This window comes from Neopsephotus bourkii, unplaced genomic scaffold (assembly GCF_033783945.1).
Source record: "Neopsephotus bourkii isolate Nb327-2 ecotype Australia unplaced genomic scaffold, CSIRO-AGI_Nbou_v1 NB_1792, whole genome shotgun sequence".
In the NCBI taxonomy this organism is placed as follows: Eukaryota; Metazoa; Chordata; class Aves; order Psittaciformes; family Psittacidae; genus Neopsephotus; species Neopsephotus bourkii.
In genome coordinates this window covers 8,056,370-8,077,761 of record NW_026902266.1, presented here as the reverse complement: position 1 = coordinate 8,077,761, position 21,392 = coordinate 8,056,370, and the positions used below count along the sequence as shown (strand labels likewise).

The window sequence follows — 21,392 nt, the reverse complement described above, 5'->3', positions numbered from 1 at the left end:
ATCACTTCAATTCTACTCTGCTCATCAGAGACTTAAGCATTGCTGCTTGCTTCTATTTAACCATCTGGGGTTTATCTCTCATACTCTTGACAGAGGTTTTCTTAAGATACGCTTTGAACTATGCTGCTGCTCCCAGACAGCTCACCTGCAAAGATGATTTGAAAACAATACCCACTGGACATGACTCAGGGCAGAAGACAGGTGCAGAATGCTTTCCTATTTTAGCGTGGCAATGAGAAAAGAGAAGCAATGCGAACAACGGGTTCTTTGCAACTTCTAGATGGGAAGACGCAGTTGGGCTTCCTGTACACTCGGCTAATAGAACAGTTTTGTGTAGTCATCTAAAACCACTGGTGCATTCCTTCTGCTCTCCTTGGATCATACAGTTTGCCCTTGCAATGATTGGCAATGTGCTGATCACCAATTCTTCTTCTCCATCCAGTAATGCCAGGCTTGAAGTGCCTTACAAAGACAGAAAGACGGGAGAGGAACACTTGGGGATTTTTCTACATGTAGCAGGGTATCCTTTGAGAAAGAGATGCAGAATACAACTATTGACCACTAAGTCTTTTATTAATTTCAGCAATTCTGGTAGCAGAATCTGGCTGGGGGTAGTGGAAGAAATGTGCTGCTACACTGCCAGAAGAAGGAAAATATTATTTACAGATGAGGTAGGTCAGGTTAAACTCAGCTGAAAAGTTTGACACTGATCCAGGGGAAATAAAGCACTACTGCATCTCACCTTGAGGTACTGCCCTTAGCTGGGGAAAAAAAAAAAAAAAGAAAAGAAAAAGCCATACCTTCAGGTTTCTGCAGTATAGAAGTTTCTTCTCTTCAAAAGCAGAAGGAAGTATAGTAGTCTGTAAAGGGTTCTTGAGATAGAGACTTGCAGGCCTCAATGCTGTCCCCAGGAAAGTCCAAACAGACTGTAGACCTTTCAGAATTTTTAAATGCCAATGACAACTGCTTATAGCCACTTAAACACTCTTTTTCCCCAAAGTACAGGGAAAGTGAGAGAAATATGAGAAATAATACACTGAAGTATCCAAAAGTTTATGACCAAACACACGGTTTAGAAAAGAAACAAAGAAAAGGTAACAAAGCTGTCTTTTCTGCACATCATGTCTCACAGGTGCAGGTCCAGAACTATGATAAACGTGAACAGCATGGCAGGCTTGTTTAGGTGTGCAGCGCTGGCTTCCCAGCAGCCACACCAGATGGCTCCCAGTAGGTCTACACAAGAACAACTCTCTTGAGCAAGAGAACAAGAGAAAGAAATGGGGGAAAAGACACAGAAGCAAAATATCTCAAGAGGAAGCTTGTAGTAAGGCATGTGTAAAGATTACAGTCCTTCATGAAAGATCTTTGTTAAATAAATTGAAGTGAAAGCAAGTTACCTGAACTGTTGAGAGGTGCGACTGAGACAAACCTAACAACTACAGGTTTTCTAATACCAGTTCTCTAAAACCAAAATATTCCTCTTCAGTTATATCCAAGTATAACTAAATTACAAGTAATACCACAAGCAAGACAGCTGTATTTTCACTACTACTGACATCTGCCTTACCATGAATTTGATTAAAAATTACTGAGTGAATGACATTAAAACAGCATCATTGAAAAGCAAATCTAGAATCCATAGATTTATTTTTGTTAGCTCAACTATAACTAATATAGCACCACCATTCCATGTATTTTAATGGTTTTGATTCATGTTCTCCCTGATCATCTGCCAACATACATTGTTTAATACAAAAGAAAAGAAGAAAGGTAGATGGTATCCAAGCATGATTATTATTTGGTATATTATAAATTTCTCAATGAATGCATATAAATGCATCACAATGAATCACATTTATCTAACATGAATAAGAGTATTTGCTTCTGTTTTTTCAAACTATTAAAACTAAGTGATTAGCACCCTATTAACAAAAGAAGGGAAAGCAAAATCTTTTTCTTTCACTCTGAGGGCTCAAAGAGAAAGCACATGCAGTAGCACTGAATGGGAAGAGATGTTTCTAAAACATGTAACCTGTTGCCAAAAGAGAGTAAGCAGCATAATCTAAAATCTCTGTAGTAACACAGGTATCTAAACAAAGCTGTCAGGAAGCAAAGGGGAAGAGTACAGGCAAAAAAAGGTTGAAAGAGCAACCTGGAACATATATTTAATTTCAGCTGTGGTACATCAGTAGTCCCTCACGTACTTAGCATTACTAAATTTGAAGTCCTCAGATAAAATGACTTTATTAGAATTCTCTCTAGTATGCCATGCTGAGCACAGACTCAAAAGTGAATAAACCCTCTTTTCTCACTGGCTTTCTGCCAATCTGACTGCATACAGAGTAACCTGCACACAAAAGCAGTCATCCTTGAAAAACCTGAATAGTGCCAGTCTTAGCACACTCTTTACTTATTTGGGTGCAAGATGTTGTAGAAGATGTCTCCATGTACCATGCAAAAAAGTAGAACAGGATACTGTCCACACTTGTTGAGGGACGAGGTGGGGGTAGGACACATTATCTCTCAAACATGAAACATATTAAATTCACATCCTAACCTATTTCATATTTCTGTTCAGCTTCTCAGCCAAGTTTAAACAACTGTATCTTAAGATTATTAAACAGTATCACCATGATTCACAAATACCATCTTAATCTTAAGTAAGAAGACACAACCATTTCACTTTTCATGCCCCTCCAAGCAGCCTATGTTTTAGACCCGCTGTGGCAAGAAAAATCAGAGACATCAGTTAATCCTGTAAGACTTAATACAAACTACGGAACCAAAAGAAAGCCTTCTATTACTCTATCCTGTGTATGCACTCAGTTTCTGAAGCTGCAAATCTCGACCTTATGTTCTGTTTAGGAGATTTCAGTCTAACATCTAAACTGAACAACAACAAAAAACACCCTTCATGAAAAGGTATCTGACCATGTAAATGTATTTCTGCAAGTCTCTACATTTCTCTTAGCCTCAATTCTGTGTAATGGAGATCCCAGATACAAATACTGACTAGAATCAGCAGTATCAAAGAGGAAGAAGTCTTAGAGATATGCAGTGAAACTTTAAGTGATCACAAATGTCCCTTTTTTCATTTAAGATTATTTCTACATGCTATAATAAATCTGAAATAATAGTTTGTATTAAAACAGAATTAAGAATCAAACCATAAGTCCCACAAAACAGCAAAAGAGAAGACTGTGGATTTGTGTCCTGAAGACTGCCAACATCCCCTCCCATCACAGCCCATGACATGCATATTCCCAATGAAAACATTAGACTCACTGTGAAGCAAAAAAATCAATCTGTGTTCTTAAGAAACTGGAATGCAGTTTCAAAGTAATCCTCTCAAACAAAACAAATTTAAATTTCCAAAGGACAAACTGACACCTACTAGCTCAAGATAAGATCACTGCTAGGAGCACTGGAACATTTGCCCAGGGGGGTTGTGGAGTCTCCTACGTTGGAGGTATTCAAAGCCCGCCTGGACAAGCTCCTGTGCGATGTACTCTAGGTTACCCTGCTCTTGCAGGGGGGGTGGACTAAATGATCTTTTGAGGTCCCTTCCAACCCTTAGGATTCTGTGATTGTGACTTACGCTCTCAAATACCCACAAAAGTATCAGAAATAGGAACTCCTCTAATAAATATTCTCCTTGCCCAACAATGCGCTCAAGAACATGAAACAAAGGGTAGGATCAAATAAAGGCTTTGGACCACAATCAGTTCTTCCTACCAGTACTCAAGACAGACCACTTCAGATGAAAAGATTGCCTTTCACCAACTTCTCTAAATATAAGACGCTGAAAAAGAGATTTGCCTCACAAACCCAGAGCAGAATCCTTTACATATCATGTATTGTTTTCAGCAAGATGATATCAGAGCAACTAATGATACGGTGCAAGAAACCTGTGTATTTAACCAAGCTACCAGCAGCCAACACAGGAAGTTACTGTAATGCTTTCCAGACTTCAATTCAGAAACATTTCAACCACTTCTACCTTTGTGCAGGCCCAAAGCACTTTCACTATGGCTGTATGCTGAACTGCAAATTGGACCAGATTTTTAATATGCTAATTTTTCAGAGCTTCATCTTATATGTGTATATATATACAAACATACAGATGTAAATACATCTGACAATCACAGAAAATGAAGACTCGAGATGTTACCTCTGTTCTCCAACAAGCACATTTATCTCACTTGTATTTCTCATCCCCTGAGTTTTTGAGGTGTAGTGATAGCATGAAAGCAACTACAGAACACTGTTCACTAGTGTTGTGTGTTGAACTTTCCAGCCCAGGTACAAACAGGTGAGCCCTAACTATTATTTTGCCCCAGAGGGACGGTAATGGCAGGACCTACAGACTCACATAATGCCACAAACATTGCTTGGTCTCTGCAGGCTTGTATGCAGCCAGGTGAAACACTTCTGCTCACATGGTATTGCAGCAGCCTCAATGATCCAATCCACTGAGCAAACTCAAAAGACCTCAGTGACATGCACTGGAGAAGAGCCATCTCCCTATACAGTTTTCATGGTAAGGAATATATACATCTAAACCAAGAATTCGAAACATCCACACAGCAATTCAAAACCATTAATGCTTTCTATCTCACTTCCTCTTCTTATTTCCTCACAAAATCCTGAAAAATTCTTGTAACTGTGCTCTCCAAAGTCACAAAGGTTTTTTTTAGACCTGTAAGACAATTATTATCTAAATGTGTAAAAATACACAGCTAACAGTTTGCCCAGGGGGGTTGTGGAGTCTCCCACATTGGAGATATTCAAGGCCCGCCTGGACAAGTTCCTGTGTGATGTACTCTAGGTTACCCCGCTCTTGCAGGGGGGTTGGACCAGATGTTCTCTTGAGGTCCCTTCCAACCCTTGGGATTCTGTGATTCTGTGATTTGGTCTAAAAGTGGGTGTTCCTTTTAGCATTTTAACTGTATTACCACAGTCAGTAATGCATCTTTAGGAAAATCATGATACCTGCATCTTTCTTTGCAGTGGTTAAATCCTAAAAATGGAGCAGGAGCAGATCAAGTCAGAGAAAAAAAATAATCAATTCACAATTGCTACTTCTGGTATTCACTTTTGTGCATTTAAGTCATAAACCGTTTCCCAAAACCACTGAAGGAAAGGGGTTTTCCTCCATCCAGACGTTAAGAAAAAAAAAAAATAAGGAAAGAAAATCACCACAAACCCACGAGAAATCAACAGAGGGCTCCAAACAGAGAAGACAGGAGAAGGAAATAAGATACAATTAAAAAAAAAAAATCATCAGACCCTGTGCTCACAAAGTACTGTATCTCGGCATGTACAAAAGCAGTAAAGGAATTGCACAGTTATATACATAGCGATGTATCCTGTCATAGCCCTCAATCATATCTTAGATAACCATCTCTGTGTGGATTAAAGTGCCTGAAATCTGTTCCCTGTTAGATGGCTCTCATCCCTTCCCCCCCCCCCCAGTAATCTCCTGTGAGGTACAGCAGAGCCTGGCTGCCTTTCTTTGGGTTGGTTTTTGTTGTTTTTGTTTTTTACTTTCTATAGAAATAAGCTCAAATCTCAGATTTTCAAGAAAGAGTTTACACTTTCAAAGTCTGAAATCAACTAACAGTGGAGGCTGCAGGTGAACTTTGGCAACTTAAAAAAGCTGGACAGAAGGGATTTCCACCAAAGCGATTACCAGTCAGAAAACTGGCTATTTTTAATGTTTAATTTATCACAAAAGAACACAAACACTATGCCAAACAATGTTCTGGAAAAACAAACACTACATAAGAACTCCTTACTAGCCCTCAAAGCACTCCTTACCAGTGAAGGTAGCACTGGCACTAGCACTACGTCTGGGAAAAGAAGGAAAGAATGGGAAAATGGGAGCTAAAGTGGCAAAATGTAGGAAGAAGAAAACACCAACAAGAGCATAGATCTTAAGCAATTTTTGATGGTATCCGATTACATGTGATATCCACTGAGTTTACAGACCCTCAGCAATCAACTGCCAGGAGACTAAGAATAAACTCTGGGGCAGGTTTTAAAACAGGAAACAATTTATCATTTTTGTCCTCACAGGATTAGGTGCATTATTTTTACTTTTTCTTCTCTTTTCTTTTCACCAGCAAGCTGTGTCGGTTGAATGCTTGGGCTGGGGCAAAGGCACAGGCTACATTAGACCACATAAAAAACACACATAGCTCAGAGGTACCTTTTGCCTTTGACAGCTTCAGATTAGATTAGAGATGAGGCAGTCCACAGGCAAAGGAGAGGAGCCAGCAGGTAGGAGGACAAGCAGGTCATTCAGGAAGACAACCTGTCATTTAGCAGACTACCCAGTAAACCAGTCTTTGAAACTTGCTTTGTGCCTTGGCATAGCAACAACTGTAAACATCACAGCAGAAACATGAGTTTCTCTCTTTACTGAACCTTACAGTAAAAAAGTTACAACATAAGCACAAAGGCTGAAAGACTAGCAAGACTCGCAGCTTAAATGACTCCTTGATAAGTGAAAGCTGGAAAAATCTGAAAAGCTGAAAACAAACACCATCATCAGCCTAGAAGTACAAGCATAACCAAAGTTAAAACAGAATCCAAAATCCTTACATTAAAAAGGGGGAGAAGCAGTGTGTATACTGGCCAGAATTAGAGTGCCTTAGTAGGTTTATGGCCTCACTTTGACAAATAAGTTTGTAAATGGAACAATTCAAATAAAAAGGTTGAGCTGGAACCACTAAGATGTCTCCCACCTCACTCATCTGTAGTACACTACCCAGTAGCCCAGCATATTTTCCAGCTATATAATGCATACTACTTATTAAGGAATAACTTCTCAGAAGTAACACTGTTCAATGAAGAATTAATTAAGTCACTTCTACCAATCAAAAAAAAAAAGTAAACAAGGAGAGTGTTCTATCCAATTCCTATGAGGGTAAATTATTTATTTCTCCTTGACTAGCTCCCCTCTCTCCCCCACCCCTTTGTTTCGTTAATATTCCAGTGAGCTCAGAGTACATTGCAGTCACAGTGCCCTGTAAGAACAATCCGTACAGAAGAATGGGACACACTCAGTACTTCTAATTTAAGGAATATATTATGAGCATATGTAGATCACAGAGTTACAAACAAGGTAACTCAGATTAGACATTTTGCTACTAATAGGCTCATTAAATACATCTGCCAAGTTGGTCTCATTGTTAGGGCTGCATTACTGACAGCTGACGCAAGCCTGTACAAGCCACAGCTACTGCTGCCAGTAGTTTTAGTCTCTTTCCATTTCCCTCGTACTTTCAGGGATCTGCAAGTGAGGTATTAATTTGGAATTCTAACTGCAACATGCTATCAAATGGAAAATGAATTTATAAATTAAGATGATTAAGGCTTCACCCACACTTACATTTATAACACCTCAGTCATCACACGCTGGGTAGGTCTCTAGCTCCCGACTTCATCCCAAACTCTAGGCAAATCAACCCTTCACGGTCTCTCATACAGATAACAAAGCAGCCTGAGCCCTGGCTGACACTTCAGTGCTACAGTACAACCCCTGAAGAACAATTTTTGGTTCTTTTAAACCAACCCTCATTTGCAAAAGTGATAACTGGAAAACCTCTAGTTTATACTCACACAGCATATGCTCTCTGGCATGCAAAGGCAGCAAAGGAGTTCTCTTTTGCCATTCATTTTGCGTGAATTTAATTTCCCATCTCCCTTTCTGCAATGCCAGCTGCAGAGAAAATTGGTATGGGTGATGGGAAGCACAGTGCTAAGAACCAGTATCATCTCCTTTTTGTTTTCCAAAAATTACAAGCCTAAAGTTGGCCACCTAGGCTCTGCTTATAACCACAAGAAGAGGAGGAAAGCAAAGCTTCCCATCCTCTCGCCTAGTGAGATAAAATTGCAACCGGGTTTACAGTTTTCATGGAGCAGACTAATATTTCCAGAGTAACTTATGTTGCCTAACACACTGGTATTCCTAACTCAGAAATCACTTTGCTGTAATGTTAAATGTCTCTCCACCCAGGCTATAAGATATTATTTACAAACCATGATCATGTATTAATGAGATAAGGAAGAAATAAATGGGACAGCTACCTAGCTAAAAAAGTTACACTTGAATTTCAGCAGTTTGTTACTGCTCTCAATTTAAGGCTAGAAGAACAGCAAGTACAACCAACTCAGTAAGTAAATCCCAGTTCCTCAATACCTGTGATACAACTGTGAATTCATCTCAGTCTTCTTGCAGTGTTACCAAGATTAGTGTTATTCTCCTACACAGGGCATGCAGATCACACAAACACACTTCATCTAACACAGTCTTTCTGTACTTTGTATGCAGATTGCAGTTTCATTCTTTTAATACATCCTGTTCAGGACTTTTTCCCTGAATGATAATTTCAACAATTCGGTCTCTATTTTCATCCTTAATTGCAATTTATCATTTACTCAGAACCCATTTCTCCATGGCCTTTATTTTTCTTCATTGTCATTTAAAATGAATTGAGAAGCCAAGAACTTGATTACCACTCTTGAAAGAATATTAAAGGGACCTTCTCTACATTACCATTTTTATCATCGCATGTCTAAAAAACATAACAAAACCAACATGGACCAATCAAGGAAACTTCAACATTGCCATTTCTCGAAGACACAGATCAAAACCAACTTGTAAAAGATTCATATTTATGACAAAAAAAAAATAATCAGAAAACCAACACTGCACTACTTGCTTATGAAGTGAGAAACTCCAATTTAAGAAAGAGATTAACTTACTTAATTGATCTCACAAATGGAGATCCATTACTCAATGGACCTCACATACCCAAAATAAAAGATGATTTGGCCTTTACCTTTACTTCTATGGAAGTCTCTCCTTGTGAAGGATCACTAGACAGATCTAACAGCATTAAACAACCAACCAGGGAAAGCAACACACTCTAACTGAAATATAACACAAATAATAATCTGACCTGTCTAGAACACACAGATTTCAACTAACTTTCCTGTCTAGTGATATCACAAGAGAGAAAGCTTAATGAGTAAAGGGCTGGATTTAAATATGAAGCACCCAGGTTCTCTTCTCAACTTTGCAGCTGACTTGGTGTTGCACCTGAAGTCATAGCATTTATCTATTTCCACTCCCATGGCCTGCTTGTTTTCCTTAAGTATTACAAAGTAAGGGCCACCTTTTACTATGAGTCTTCCCAGGGCCCACATCTGTTTCTGTGGCACAGTTAGGGGTTCTGAGGCAAGCTGGCAAATCAGAGAACAAGGAAGAGTTCACTGAAACTTAGTTTTTCACACCACCATTTCTATTGAACTGTATCCTTGGATTATCCAAAAGGTACTGAGCTCAGAAAGCTAAAAAGACTTTTGTGCATTTACCTCTTTCCCTACCACCCAAAATGGTTTCCCTCAAGCAGCTTACTGGATCAATTACTATACATATATTCTCAAACTCCGAGCAGTAAACTCTTGCTTAGAAAAGTTCAATTTGTTGTTTCTCTCCCACAAAAATATTAAACTCTTGTTTTGACAATTCAAAATAAAGAACACAGCCACAGATACTTACAGTACCCAGTAAGACAACTGAGTATACAAAAGCCACACACAGAGCACAGAGAGAATGTACATGTAATACTATCAGGTTATTTCTTTTAATATCCTTCAAAGCCTCAACTACAGCTTTACTTACAAAAAGGTCTAACAGTTTTCCCTGAGAAGTCAAAAGAATACAAATAATCGTCATTTTTTGTAAACCAAAAGGTTCCGTTTTCAATATAATTGTATCTATACGTTAAGGTAATGATGCTTATACCTTTACCTATCAGCCATATAATAATCAATCAATCAATTATCATCATAGCAGATATCTTAGATTTGCCTTGTAAGTATTTTGCAACATGAATGGGGAAAAAAGGGGAAAAACACAAGAATATGCTAAAAACAAAGCTATTGCTTAAATACTTGACACATTGCTGCAACTGCCACCCTAAACCATGACTGCAAAGGGCAATGACAAACATGTTATTTATATGATAGCATTCCCTGAAAAAAGGAGCCATAAGGAGGATCCAAACCTATCTGTGTTGTACAGGATGAATATACACACTGGGACAAACATACACACTGGAACTGGGGACCACAGTAGGATCACAATAAACATAGCAGGTACAGGTTGCCACAGTTACTTTCATTCCCTGAAACAAGTGGTCCCTACATTCACCATCAAGATTTCAGCTGGGAGATGGTAAAACTGAGGAAGAAATTAAGCCCAAGAAAACCAAAAGATTTCTTTTTTTTTCATTTCTCAACTGAAATTTCAGAGATCCTTTTTCAGAAAACTGTACTTTAGCACAGCTTGCCTTAAGAAAGGATAAGATGAAAACAACCTCATGCAAGCAGTGCTACAACTGTAGCCTTTCCTTGCATCCAGTTCAGCAATAAATATTCAGCACTGCACAGTGACCTCTTACTTGTGTATTTCTGCAACAAATGTTCACTGCAACGTGAATGACATGCTAAACATACCACAAACAGTAAAACAATAGCTATTAAAACCAAAAATATAAAATGGACTGGAAAAGCATTTTGACGAGGAGGAAACATTAAACCAGGTCTTTGTAGCATTTGCGAAATACAGAGGCTCATCATATTTCAGGACATTTGTATTTGTAATTGTCCTTTCATCTGAAGAGCAGTGGATATGAATGCACATCAGGCAGCAGATGAGTCAGATGTTCTGAAGAGGTCCAATCAAGGACAACCCACAAGAGCACTGCACGCAGAATGTCTTGCACAACTGACTTCTGATAGAGCCTGAAGTTTCTTTTCAGTGCCTTACCCTATTTCCATGGTGGTTATGCACCAATGCACTGAGAAGAAAATAATAAATAGACCTGCAGCTGCATAATGCAAAAAGTTTAAACACATGAGACTCTAGGAACCTGATGTCCACACACTGTTTAAAGCTGCCAGGACCCAAATGATTAAATAATTATCTACAACTAGATACCACGCTTTTCTATCATTTCAGTTGAAAGAAAAAGAGTGCTCATATTTCTCAAGGTCAGTGTTTCCAAATGAGTTTTTCAGATGAAGTCAAACTCACAATGGAATAGATCACTCACAGCACTTAAAAAACTCAAGTTTTGGAGTGGTAGACAGACACAGATATCATACCATTTTCAGCACAGATATAATATCTACTTCAGCACAGAGAAAGGAGAATCTGTGGTCTTTGGTGGAGAAGCAGGTAAGCTATCAGCATGGAGACAAGGAGCAGCACAGAAGGTTAAATCTACTGCACTGTCCTTGAGGTAAACTAGTGTGCCTTTTAGAGTGTCCTCTAATCCTTAGATTAGTTTCTCCATTTTGGTTTTAGCAATATTAACTGAAGGGCAGAGGTAATCAGCAGACCACAACTTGGTCAAAAGTTCAGTTGAATCATTTAAAATTACTTATAAAAATAGGCCATGGATAAAAACTGTTAGCTGTAATCCTGAACTGTTAAAATGGCTTTCTGCATTAAACATGCATATTGGAATTGTTAATCCAAGGTAAATATGGGAAAGAGCTCTTATTTCCTGTATTCCTTTTAATTCAGCTCTCAAATCAAAGCTCATCTCAATATGACAACAAATGTAAAAAGGGATAGCTTGTATGTAAACAAGAAACAGCTCACACTCTACACAGCCTACATGCTGAAATTTAATGCATTTTTAAGTATAAATTTTAGCTCTGGCATTAAGTTTGTAATTTGGAAGGGAAGCAATTTAGGCTCTTATCTGCTTTTTCCTTTTCTCATCAACACAGCTCCTCTTAGGGTACAAATGATGCTAGCTCTTGATCACACTTCTTAAATCATCTTCATGCTGTTAGCTCTGTAAAGAATGATGCGTGCTGCAGAACACTGCCATAGCTAATCACTCAAACCAGGTCTCTCGTAAGCTTATAAAGAGGAATATCACTGAGGGCAGCAGAATGAAGATGACATTGGTTGACTCTTCCTTTTCAAGGAAGGTATCTGAACCTTCACAGATATCTTAACCTTCACAGATCATTCGGCCTGCCAAGTGTAAGCTCCTCTGTGCAAAAGCTACAACTGCCTTGGCTTTGTATTGTATGAGAAACAACAAAAACACATATTTCAGGCACTGCCCAAAGCACAGATGAAAACCACCATGAAATAGATTCAACAATGGTGCTGTTCACTAAAGATACCTAATGACAAAAGCAGGGATAGATGTCTCAAAGTAAGACAGCTGTGTGAGTCTCAAGTGGAGTCATCACTGACTAAACAAATTATTCATTAGTGCAGCATCCTGCACTCTGAAGCTCTACTTCACATCTGTGAGTGCGCACATCCCACTGATGATGGGAAAAGGCAGAGGCTGACTCTTCTATCCAAAGTCTCACCATGGAAGACTACCAGGAAGCGAAGATGCAGCTGAAGCCTGCTGACTGGCTTGCTGAAGCTGACTGCTAGCTACCACACAGGAAAATGCATACCTTCTGACTGGTTATCTGCCCAGACGGGACCTGCACATCGCCTGCCAACAGGCCACTTGCAATATGATGCTTCTCAGTCAACAAAATGCCAAGAAAATGGCTTGCAGTCAGTACAGGTTTCATGTTGTGTCAGACAGCAACAAACAACTTCAGTAGCTTTCTTTCCGATCATCTTTATGCTTGAGGATAAATCATTTTGTATCAAGTTAGCCATTTGAAATGAAAACCTGAAATACCACTCAAGGATGTTACAAGGTAGAGAAATATTCATTATATGCTTATATAGCCTGGTGCTGAGATGTGGCATTATTTATCAGCTAGGGAAATGCCATAGGCTAAACCATCACAGAGGACTACAGACAAAAGTATTGCTGCAACTGGGCACGGTCTCACCTCATCTGTTAGGCTGTATGGCAGGTACAACTGCCTCCTGCACACATCGGTATCTGAGAGAGCCTGGCATCTCCATCTAACAGTAACTCTGGTTCCAAGAAGGAAAAAGTCAGTTTCTTTATGCAAAAGCCTTTTAAGAAATTTTAAATAACCGAAACATACTGAGCTTACAGGAAAAGCAGTGAGGACTCATGCTGCGGCATCTGAAAAGGTTCTATTAGGAAGTTGCTTTGATTATTTTAAGGCACACACACACAAAAAAAAAACAAATACAACAAAAAAAAAATGGGGAAAAAACTGCGATTTTATTTTTTACCTGAGATGCTCCATTTAGGCAAGCCACTGAAACAGGGATGTTACACAACCCCTCCAAGTGTTGTTCAGATGCTGTGCAAGCCTCCTGCCCATCAGGAACCACTGCGTGCCTTCCAAGTTGTCCATAGTCTGCTCTGCCCCAGGTGAACACCTTACCAGTTTCTAAACACAAAACACATTTCAAGATTACTTCTTCAATAGGTTCCTGGAAAATCTGGACATCAATTCAAAACAAGAACAACACTTCTTGATGCTTCTTACCAAGCTTCAAAAACCTAGCAAAAAACATGCTGCTGGGAACAGAAGAAAAAGAAAGTAAAGACATATTACGGTCTATTTCTACTCAAATTTCATTAACTCTTTTTCCAGCAGAATTATCTGTAGGGTGGCCAGGGCTATAAATGAAACCATGTCAGTAAAGCTGCATAAACTGAACATTCTGTACACAATATATACACTTTGGTAATATAAAGGACATAGCTTAACAGAAGCACAATAAAAGAGCTTATTCTGAATAATAAATAATTATTCTGAATAATGAAGGTCTGCTCTATTTCCATTCTTTGCCATAGATATCCATTGCATGTCCTTTGTTTAACATACAGTTTATGTTTTCCTGATACAAGTTACCTTCTGTCACAACTGTCAGTATAAGAGTAACAGCCCTCAGGAGAGCAGTATACGAATCACCCTTCTATCCATATATTACATCAGGTTCACTGCTGAAGAGTGCTGATCCCAAAAATTCATTATCCAGTACAGATAACATCCATAAAGCAATGTTTTTTACCTTGGGTTTCCAATATTAAAAAAATAAATGGATAAATAAAATTGTACTGACAGCTTTATTTTCTTATTAAAGTAACTAGATCTCTGCAGGTAAGCAATGAAAAGCTGTCCCTTCTGGACTTTTAGTTAAAAGAGTTACATATACACAGCATAAACAGTGTATTCTCAAATCAGTTTTAACTGGAAGCAGCAACCCACATTCCAGACCAGACAAAAACCTGCAACACGCTCGAGTTATGTACGCATTTCAGCCAAGCCTCAAACTCCTCTCCAGAACTGAATTCAAGTCATCAGGTCATAATCCAAATTCTGTGAATTTGAGGAAAATAACATCAAGCAAGTCAGCCTAAACACAAATACTTCTCCCCTTGTCAGTCAGTACAGAAAGATCCCACAGAAGGGTTAGGAGCCAGGGGTACCAGTCACGCCACCCAAAGATGACAACACATGCCATAACACAAACCTCTGGTAACCTGAATACATCCCTTTTCCTTTGGGTGCTGATAAACTGTCTTGAAGGCAACACAGGTGGGCACAGTTGGTTTGTGGAATTTAAGCTGGTAATGTATCCTGTAAATAAACTAGAAACTTCTAACATTATATTTAAATACCCAAGAAGTATATACATTTTCCTTGGAAATCTGCTAGAAGTGGTAGCCTTTACTCTCATCAGTAGAAGTTTTTCAGATGCATCCTCTCAGTTCACTGATAATGCTTTCCCCAAAATAATTAAGTGATAAAATTAGTTGTCCTTTTCTCTCAAGGGCACCAATATTTTCTTCCTTTGACCTTCCTAGCAGTTCAAGGAAAAGTTGAAGCCAGTTATAGACTACTTTTGATGTAAGTGAGGTCTTTCAACCCAGGAGCTTCATTTTGTTAGGTTAAAGCATTAAAGCAAGTTTAATTAAGAGAACTACCAGTATACCTTACAGGGATTAGGAAAACAGTTTGCAGTTTAAAAAACATACATGTGATGGTGGTAATCTATTTACTTTGCAATTTGTATAGAACTCTGTTAAAAACACCTGCACCTGCAAAAACGCTCCAAGATGACTCTTACATCAGTAAGTTTCATAGCAAATTTAAATGGAGATTAACCTTCAGGCTTTTACATCAGACCAGGTTACTGCACCTAGCCAGAACCCTATCAGTGAGCTGGAAAAGGACAGCCTGGCTGCTTTATTTTATATCAGCTATAGGAACTGAAGCTGCACTTTGTGAAATTCGAAGCCAGGCAGAATTTCTGTAACATCTAGTTAGAACATTAACATACCACAGGCTCTCAAGCCCTACCCCAACATTGCTCTGTTGATCCCACGGACCATAGTTTACCTAAAGCATTTCAACTCTTAGAAGCCAAAAGCATCAAATGCCACACACAAAACCACCAGCAACCTGTAGGGCCTCTGGAAAGACAAGCAATGTATTTGATAATACAGATCAAGATCCCCATATGCAGTCTATAGCACTATCATGTACCCAGGGGCAGTAAAAGTGCCTCTCTCAGGTCTGGCTTTTGAGGAAAAGAAATTCTTCCCCCAATTAAATCTCATGTTCTGTCTGGACCCAGACATAAACAAGACCAGCCACTCCTATAACAAAAATGATCCTTTGCATTATGACATAAGGGTACTGCTCTACCTTGTCTCAAATCTTGTCTCAAATCTGGTGTCTGGACTCTCACAAAGGCAATCTAACACACACCTGACTAGTTACTCACCAAGAGTTTTCCCCAGTGATCAACAGAAATGAGGGTGCAGCTGACATGACCACCATCTTGATCACAAGCTGTCAGAGGAAGTTCCATGCAATGAAGCAAATCCATTCACTTCTGCCAAGGGCCTGTGAAAAGTGGAATAGAAGCGCAAAGGTCTACAGCCCCTCCCCAGCTGCAAGATGAGAGCAAAACACCCCAACCACCTTCTCAGAAGTCAATCTAAACTTCATACATAATTTCCTCTTAGGAATTAAGGGCTCATGAGTCCATTTGCAACAAGATTAATTTGTGTTGACTACCACTGCCATCAAGTGCTTAATGTATCTTTCTCAATGACTGGAAAAAGCCCCTCTAATATGAGCACCTTTTCCATGTGACAGGGGGTGTATGAGTTTCATCCTTTTTTCTTCTACACTGCAGATACTGGCCTTGAGGTTCACTCTGCAATTCTGTTACTGGAGCAATTTTTGAGGCCCTACATTGAAATTTTAACAGTAACACAAAGTTGAAACGGCAATTAATAGAACTGGGAACAGCATAATCCCAGTGCCTTACAAAGGCTTTGAAGTACCCTCATTTCATAGTGCATATTCAGTAAATTCAGTGAAACTGAAGAATTCAGGCATATATGAAGGATTTAAACCAGCCAGCAATAATGCTCAGTGACAACAAAACACCTCCCATCCACATAAGTCTGTTTTCTTTCACTGGACAGGCAGGCACAGACTTACTTACACATGAAAAAAACAAATAGAACAGAACCTGTAGGAGAACATAAACTGTTTCCATTTACAAGCAGAAATAATTGTAATTCAGTTTTTCCTTTTTGCCACTGTAAGGGAAATGTGGTTACTGGTGGGCAAACATGGAGAACATCTGTTTAAAAAATTAAAGCTAGATAAATTTGGTTTTCGTTGTAGGAACAACTTGAATGCCCAAGGATTAGGTAAACAACCAGCTCCTTCTCAGTGCTTCTAATCGGTTGAAATTCATTCCCCTTCCCATGCTCATGCTAATGGTCAATCATTCCTTTATTTCAGCCATACATATCTGCCTAGGGATCCTTTTAAAAAGAAAATAAATGTCTTCTCTGTGAGAAAGCTTAACAGAAGCTGACTTTGAAGTGTCTTCTCTATGAAATACTGATTAGATTTCCAGCAAGCTAAAAACAAAACAACAAAAAAAAAAAATCAGTCTCAAGTAGAAATTTCAGGCTGAGGCAAACACCAATGCATGGAAAATTCCACCAAAAAGGTTAATGTCTTGTCTAAATCGTAAGCAAGAGAAAGCACCAAGTTACAACTGAAAGTGTTAAGCAATTGTAATGAGAGGTGTTGCTACTGTGCTGCTTATAATATGGATGGCATTTTAAAACATTCTAAGAATATCTGGAAAAATACATTAGTCATACAGAGTAAGGAGGTTGCAGGCTGAATTACTTAAGAATGAAGAGTGATATAACAGAAGTGTTGGTCTGGTATTAGAATAGAACAGATTTTAATTAGACGTCAAGAAAACACACAGTGATGAGTCAACTGGACAGAGTACATCAACTATGGAAGTGGCTGAGGCATCAGAAAATGAGATATTTCATACCAGATTCTATGCAGTAAAAGGGCACAAAAGGCAGCTTGAAAGAAAGAAGCATACAACATTGGGAAGCTTTTCCCATTCTTCTAAGGGACTAACAGTACTTCCTAAGACCTTGGTCTTGCCATGTTCTGAGCACAAAAGCTCCAATTCCAGAAGGTACTTCAACCCCTCAACTGTGAGCATCTACAGCGTGCCAGATAACTTCATTGCAACTGCTGGGGTTTTTTTTCAGCATACAAACACTACCTCAAATAGAGGTCATAGGGTTCAGTACTATTTGGAATTAAGGGGTAATAATTAATCCTATGTCATTTCACTGTACAACCTGAACGAAACATACAGTATAGGAGTTCAGAGAGCTAGAAGAATAGGACAGAGGTCAGATATTTAAGGAAAACTTCCCAACAACCCCTTAAGTAAATTATACATATAGCAGAATGCTACATCATTTGAGATTCTACATGGTCATACAGACCTAGTTTCCTCCTGCTCTTTGAACTGGAAACACAGCAGTCTGCACCAGTATACATATAGCAGCAAATTGTCTGAAACACATCCTCACATCTCCCTCAGAATACGGATGAAGGTACGTACATATTCAAGCGTTTACAGCAATACACTATCAGAAAGTCTCCTCTGCATTTTCTTCACATCATCCTGTCCTTATGCTAGACAGTTGAGAATGGTATCGAAAGTACAAGTTCACAACCTTCAGAGTACTGCAAATCCCATAACATTGCAATAAAACACTTCTAGTTGCTTCCCGCCTGACACTGTAGCTCTTACAATGCTGCTTTCTGGTGCTGATGAGGCTGTAGAACGACATTTTTCCTTTTTAGCACTTTCTTAATCAACTTGCTCAGCTGCATAAGTATTTGGAGAGAATTAGCAATAAAACCAGCATTTCAGTTTTAAAACTCAGTAAAACAGTATAGACAAATAGAAACATTAAAATTTACTTGTTCTCACTACATTCAGATTAATCTTTATATCAATTTTCCTGTTTTAAGAAAATATCACAAGTGCACTAGTTTTATCTTCTTGAAGTCCTTATTTAGTATCCAGGCAAGCTTTGAACGATCGTTTCGTAAAAAACTAGATGAAAAAGTTCATCTAGGCTATCTCAATTCATGGTTGCATTAACAACTGCTTTTCAAATGAAGTCTGGATAATCACAGTGAATTCTTAATCTCATTCAGATTTGAAATAAGGAGTTCCAAATAAAATTCCTAATGCCTCCTTTCACATGAAAATTCACAGGAGCAGGTATAAAAATTGGCATTTACGGTCTGCTCCTGCCTCCTCCCTGCCCCACACAGGGCAAGCCAACACTTCTCTCACAACTACAGATCTCTGCTGTCCTTCAGGACAGTCACTTAAGTTCTTGAACAATTTTAAGGAACTTCCTCATCTACCTAGAAACAGCCTTTGTGCAGGGCAACCTTACAGAAAAACAGTCATCCATGCCCAAACCCTTCTTGCCTGAAGACAGCTTAAATTTGGCAGCTGGAAACCAGGCATCACTACCACACCGATAGTCTTAACACCTGTGCATGGTTTCAATACAAAGCAGGATTATCTCCTCTGACAAAGGTTGAAATGGCTCCTTCATCCTCTTACACAGGAGTTCAGTGTACCAGAACTGCCCACATCTCAACGCATCTCCTTTCAGTGACCTCCTTACAGACTTCTGCAACTTTATATAATAGGGCATGCTCCTGAATTTTTTTCCATAGTCATTTATAATAGCTATTAAGAATGCATCACTAAAATACAAATCTATGCATAGTATTGAGGTCATGCCTGAAGGGGGAAATTCAGACAAAACAGCAGAACCATTTCAGGGATGTCAGCAACAGAAAACTAGAGATCATTTCAGTTGCCTTTTTCAGTCTTATGCAGTACAGAGAATAACCCAGAGACCATCTACTCAACATGCTGCAGTTCACAAGGGCTTCCAAGCACCCTATGAATAGGTTTCAACCTGCAACAAAAGGCCAAATCAAAGGGCAATCACCAGTCCTCCTGCAGTAGCTATTGTTTTGTCCCTTAAAACTCCTACACTCTTCAAAGGAGCCAATTTTTTCTGCCATTCTGAGCTACATCAGATGTCACCAAATCTGGTGTCCAATTTATTTGCAAATATGTGGGCAAGACAAGCCAACAAGACACCTAAGGGATTTCACACCACTAGAATCAGTGGTTCATCTATGAACCAAGAACTGGCTTTTCACTGTGACCTGTTCCCACTGCAAAAAAAAAAAAAAAAAAAAAAAAAAAAAAAATTAAAAAAGAAAGGAAATTTAAGAAATCAACCTAGAATACAATTATGCATCAAGAAAGCTAACTCATCCAACCAGGAGGAACTCTGTCGCACGACAGTAATGTAAACAGATACAGCACAAGGGAACATCACGCAGTCTCCTTTCACACACTTCTGGAGCTATCAAAACATTAAACATCCAATGACTCATATGATAATGCAATGTCATGGAAAATACCCAGCTAAGCAGGTAAAGCTATGAAGATGTGGGAGACTTTCCAAGAAGAGACAATGGGACTGACAGCTTTTTAGTAGACGGAACTGTTCAAAGCACAGGCTTAGAACTTCTTAGGGAAAAGTTTACACTGAGACAGCTAGAGAAACTTTGGACCCAAATACCTGTTCTCCCCCCTAGGCCACTAGTTTTCATCATGCTTGAGCTGTATGTGATGGGGGAGGTAAACCAAGCCAAGGAACTGATGTGGCTGAAAAAGAGCCTTGGGAAATAGGAGCTTGGCAACAGTAAATATTGCTAAAGGCAGTGCTGTATTAAGTCAATTTAATACTCTGTATGATAGGCTAGCGATAACTTGCAGTTTCACATGACATGCTAAGTTTATTGTGCACTTTACCAACAGATCTGTCTTTATCAGGGCCATTGACAGCATTAAACATCTACAGAGCTTTGACTTTCATTCATTAAAAAAACTGGTACGCTTTTTCATTTTTGCTTCCATAGTTACACCAAGTTATGTCTCAAGATAGGCAACATTCAGTTAATGGGATTATTCACATATTTAATAGCATGCTTCACTGCTCTGAAAGATTGGACAAAAATAACTTTTGAGTATGGCAAATTAAAAGACTCTCCAGATGCCTTAGAAGTCATCCCTCTGTGTTTGGGTTTTAGATGGAATAAAGGCTGTTTTTCTTTCAGAGGAGAGACTGGAAACATAAAGTACCTTACAAACCTCTGAATTAACTTAAAGAAAAATTAAAATTTAAAGAAGTTAAATCCTTGTGAAGTTGTGTTCATACTGCTGGTATCAGTTTATCTTAGCTCAAAATAGAAAATGCGGGGAGAGGAGGTCACGAAGTCCATGCAACCATGAAATAAAGCTGGGGAAGGCAGGTTGGAGCAAGGGTAAATGTTAAAGCACCTATCACACTTTGCATTCATCCTGCAGGATGAGAAAATTCCCTTCTCATTTCTCTCCACTCATGATTAGAGAGTCATGACTGCCTCACCAGCTGTGCCTCTGGCTCATTTTAAATTCAAACTACGATACATATCTCACTTTTAGACTTTTAATAGCAATGCCTTAAAATGCAGATTGCTGACTAAATTTAGTTACATGATTAAAAACAAACCTAACTCATCTCTACCCGGAAAGCAGAGCTGCTGCATTCAAGGTTCAATAGAGGAGTTAACTCTTCATCTAAAAACAAAGTCACAACAGAAAGAAGAAAAAAAGAAAATCAGAGTACAATTTAGTGATGTTTCTAAAAAAAGCAGGATGCATAAAACATTAACCAGTTATGGAAAACTATCTGCAAATGCATCATAGTATACCATAGGGTTTTTGTTCTGTACTTCTGCAAATATATTCTGCACTACGCTACTACAGCAGTATGAGTCATACACTTTTACTGACATTCTGTATTTATATCTCTGTGCCCTTCTGCACTGCTACATGCTCTCTTCCATATAGGCCTCCCTGACCTGGAATTTCCTTCCTTCTTCAGTTGAGCATCTCTTCCTCTAGCATTTCCCAGAAAACTGAGTAGATATTTCTAAGCACTTACTCAATT

At 38.9% G+C, this 21,392-nt stretch overlaps 1 protein-coding gene across 1 annotated transcript in view; it reads right to left on the bottom strand.

The window, feature by feature from the left end:
• The window catches only part of SERGEF (secretion regulating guanine nucleotide exchange factor), a 152,371-nt gene that overhangs the window by 104,662 nt on the left and 26,317 nt on the right, over positions 1-21,392 (bottom strand). Inside the window, 1 exon segment of the mRNA XM_061380261.1 lies at positions 13,220-13,380. Within this exon segment, the coding sequence (XP_061236245.1) occupies positions 13,220-13,380 (161 nt within the window).